The following is a 4,652-nucleotide window of genomic DNA, read 5'->3' as shown; positions in this document are numbered from 1 at the left end:
TTAGAGGTGTGGGCATGGGCACAGAAACTTTAGAATTACTTAAGAAATTGATTTAATTGAAATTGAACTGTTTGATTTTTGTGTGTGTGTTATAGCAATACCCATTGCATAAATGTTTTCAAATGGGTGGTAGAATGAGAATATGTAACTGATAACAGTTTAAAAATATGTGGTTTTAAACAACTGGAAAAGCTAATAAATACATATTAAGTATACTTATGTTAAACATAAATAGTGTAAATAGATTTTATGAATTTTTGTTTTTCAGGAAACCATATGTTAAAACATTAATCATGAGTTGGGCAAACGAGAGCATCACAAATGAGTTTGTTCTCTTAGGTTTCTCTGATCAACCATGGTTGGAGTTTCCACTCTTTGTGGTCTTCTTGACAACTTACATAGTGACTATCTTTGGAAATCTCAACATTATTCTGGTGTCCCGTTTGGATCCCAAACTCCACACTCCCATGTACTTCTTTTTGACTCATCTGTCAGTCATAGATCTTTGTTACATCACATGCACAGTCCCACAAATGCTGGTAAACTTACGCAGCATTAGGAAGGTAATAAGTTTTGGTGGCTGTGTGGTCCAGCTTTTCATGTTTCTGGCACTGGGGGCTACGGAGTGTGTTCTGCTGCCAGTCATGTCCTTCGACAGGTTTGTAGCCATCTGCCGGCCTCTCCATTACTCAGTCATCATGCACCAGAGGCTCTGCCTTCAGTTGGCCGCTGTATCCTGGATCGTTGGCTTTGGAAACTCAGTGTGGCTGTCCATTCTAACTCTCCAGTTGCCACGCTGTGGCCACTATGTCATAGACCACTTTCTCTGTGAAGTGCCTGCACTACTCAAGTTGTCCTGTGCTGATGTCACAGCAAATGAAGCTGAACTGTTCTTTGTGAGCGTGTTCTTCCACCTAACACCTCTGACTCTCATCCTTACATCATATGCATTTATAGCCCGTGCCATCTTGAAAATCCAATCTGCCGAAGGTCGACAAAAGGCGTTTGGGACCTGTAGCTCCCATCTAATAGTGGTATCGCTGTTTTACGGTACAGCTCTCTCCATGTACCTACTACCACCGTCACCACACTCCAAGAACAGGAGAAAGATGGTGCCACTTTTCTATGGAATTATTGCCCCCATGCTGAACCCCCTTATCTATACACTTAGGAACAAAGAGGTAAAGGAAGCCTTTAAAAGGTTGATCAAGAGAGTCTTCTTAAGCAAAAACTAGGAGATGTGGAAAAGATAAGCAAAAAGACACACCCCGGGCTGCCCTCCTCTTCCAATTATGCTGATGGAGAAATGGAGTCCTCTGACTGCACTGTGGCTTGTTTTGCTCCAGTGGTTTAAACTCATGCCAGGGCTCTGACCATTCCCTAGTAATGATAAAGGTGTTTAGAGTGTTGTTGAAAACACTGAACTTGCCTTATTCCTGAGCCTAGGTCTTTAACTCATCTTATAAACAGGACATTCTAACCCCATTGCTGCATGTAAGAAGAGATGGAACACACCAGGCATGGTGGCGCACGCCTTTAATCCCAGCACTCGGGAGGCAGAGGCAGGCAGATTTCTGAGTTCGAGGCCAGCCTGGTCTACAAAGTGAGTTCCAGGACAGCCAGGGCTATCTCGAAAAACCAAAATAAAATAAAATAAAATAAAATAAAATAAAATAAAATAAAATAAAATAAAATAAAATAAAATAAAAAATAAAAAAAGAAGAGATGGAACATCTTTCTGTCACTGCTCATCAGGAGAGAGCTCCCTTGGCAGCTTGCCTAGCTCTCACACACACTATATGGAAAAGGAATACGGATAGTGAACAGCCATCTTCTTCCTGATTTTAATGGGATTTTTTTTTTTAGAGCTTTTCACCCTTTAGGATGATGTTGGCTGTGGGTTTTTCATATGTCACCTGGATTGCATTGTGTATGTCCCCTCCACTCCTATTCCCTCTAAGTCTTCTATCATGAAAACATGTTGAGTTTTGCCAAAGGCTTGTTTGCGTCTATTGAGATGATCATTTGAATTTCCTCTTCAAGTTCATTCATATGATTTATTCTACTTGTTGACTTACATATGTTGAAACATTACTACAGAATAAAGTCGACTTGATCATGGTAGGTGATCTTTTTGATATATGCCTGTATTCAAGTTGCAAGTATTTTATAAATGATTTTTCCTTCTATTTTCTTGAGGGATATTGACCTGTAGTTTTTGTGGAGGGTCTTTACTTTGTTTTAGTTTTAGAATAATACTGGCTTTGGAGAGGGAGGTTTCAAGTGCTCTCTCTGTTTCTATTTTTAGTAATTTAAAAAGTGTGGGCTGTAGACATTTTTTTTGAAAGCCCTCTGGAATTCTGCTATGAATCTGTCTGTACTTGAGATTGTTTAAATCAGAAGCCCTTTTTCTGTTACTGTCTCAATCTTCTTCTTTTCCCGAGTCTGTTTAAATTGTTGCTCTTACATTGGTGTAACTATGGTAGTTTGGACGAACCTAGAAATGTTTACATTTCTTTTAGATTTTCTAACTCAATGGAATAGAATTTTTTAAAAGTATAGCCTCACACTATTCTGAATTTCTTTGATGTCCCTTGTAATGTTTCCATTTTTAATGTCTAACTCTGTTAATTTGGGTCATCTCTTTCTTTCAGTTAATTAGTCCATTGTCGAACATATCTAATAGATATTTTTTCTCATTATATGACTTTTTGTTTTCTTCTAAAGTGCCGCTACTAAAATATAATTTTCACACAATAAAATTTGCTCATTTACTATGACTATTTCAATGACTTTACTATGTTCACATGACAGAATCAGTATCATCACAGTCTCATTTTAAGACAGCTTCATCATTCCCAAGAGAAACCAAGCACACGTAAGCAGACATTCTCTGACCCACCTTCCAATCCCGGCCTAAGCCCCAGACAATTTACTGAAGACGCCATCTGTGAGTCAGATAGCAATTCTATCCTCACCTTGACTTTGAACTTCTGAATCTCTAGGACTTTGAGAGATCAGCTCCTTCCATTCATAACCCACTGTGACAGTTTGTGTATGCTTGGGCTATGAAGTGGCACTATTAGGAGGTGTGGCCTTGTTGGAGTAACTGTGTCACTGTGGGCATGGACTTTAATACCTTAGTCCTAGCAGCCTGGAAATCAGTCTTTTCTTAGAGGCCTGCAAACAAAGTTATAGATCTCTCAGCTCCTCCTACACCATGCCTGCCTGGATGCTGCCCTGCTCTTGCCTTGATGATAAAGGACTGAATCTCTGAACTTATAAACCAGACCCAATTAAATGTTGTCCTTATAAGAGTTGCCTTGATCATGATGTGTGTTCACAGCAGTAAAACCCCAACTAAGACACCCACGCAGTACATGGTATTTGGTTTTAACAGAATGACTTGGCTAAACATTTGTAAATGTTTTATGGTTGTTTTAAAAGAATGTGTGATCTGGTATTGTGTGGAGAGTTCTATAAATGACAATTAGTTTCTCCTGATTGTGTCACTGAGCTATTCCATATTAATGTATTAGAAGACTCAATATTGCTAAGACAACTTGACTTGTAGATTCACTGTAATTTCAGTAAATTCTCAGTAAGATATTGCACAGATAGAAACTGTATAATTCTAAATATTAAACAGAAAAATAAAAATATATGATATTAAAATATGAGAAAAGCAAAATTCAGGGGTCATTTTACTCAATTTGAAGACTTACTATATAGTATTACAGAAGTCAAATCTGTCTGATATTGGCAAAATAATAAGTAACATATCAAAAGATCAGAATAAGGTTTAAAACTCTATGACATCCTGCCTTTTGCTATGAGTTCTTAGATACATCACCAAAATTACAATGTGTGGAAGAAAACTGGTAGTTATAATAACACCAAAGAACTTATGCTTTGCCAGAAATCAGATTAAGGAAAATATTGTAAAATATATATGTGTCTCATAAAGACCTTATATCCAAACTATGCAAAAGGCTTCTAAGTCAACAGTATGAAACTACAGTCCAACTTTAAAATGGATGAACTATCTGAGCAAGCAACTCTCCAAACAAGACATCCACATAGTAACAAAACATAAAAAGACAGTGTCATTTTTATCAGTAAATTGCAAATCAAAATGACAAGGAACAATGCCACCATCTGAGGATGTAGTTAGCGTTAGAAAAAGGTGTTGGCAGAGGTTACATGACCCCTTTAAAGAAATAATGACACTGACATGTACTTCAAATTACAATGGTGAATGTTAGACTTATGTATACAATATAAACTAAATACTACTGAAAATTTTTTACATAATATTTATAATTATAAAGATAGAGCATAGCTTTGTGGTTTCTGTAGAATGTACCTATATCAGTATATAACTGTGTGTACGGATGTACATTTAGTGCTTCAAAAATGAACACAAAGTAGATGCAGTAGCTGTTCAAGTTCTAGGAACTAATTTATAGGTTGATTCTCTTCCATCTATGAGAAAACAATTTAATGATATATTAAGCTCAGAATTAGATTTCTTTTGCGAAGTGTAGCCTCCTTTTTTTAAAAAATTGAAAATAGAAGGTGAGCCATCTTTGCTCCGGAGCACTGCCGGGGAAAGAGCGGACTGGAGAGGGGACCCGCAGCTGGACCCGATC

General features: G+C 37.4%; 1 protein-coding gene across 1 annotated transcript; it reads left to right on the top strand.

The window, feature by feature from the left end:
* Nucleotides 1-293: 293 nt before the first annotated feature.
* On the top strand, nt 294-1,235 carry LOC110334096 (olfactory receptor 11). The gene has a single exon (XM_021215954.1). The coding sequence runs from the start codon at nt 294-296 to the stop codon at nt 1,233-1,235; it is 942 nt and encodes a 313-aa protein (XP_021071613.1).
* The last annotated feature ends 3,417 nt before the right edge of the window (nt 1,236-4,652 follow it).

The sequence above is a fragment of the Mus pahari genome, chromosome 16 (assembly GCF_900095145.1).
Source record: "Mus pahari chromosome 16, PAHARI_EIJ_v1.1, whole genome shotgun sequence".
NCBI lineage: Eukaryota > Metazoa > Chordata > Mammalia > Rodentia > Muridae > Mus > Mus pahari.
This window is presented reverse-complemented; position numbering and strand designations above follow the sequence as displayed.

What these genes read in the sequence shown, in the direction of transcription:
- LOC110334096 (XM_021215954.1), top strand. Translation starts at nt 294, where the DNA reads ATGAGTTGGGCAAACGAGAGCATCACAAATGAGTTTGTTCTCTTAGGT.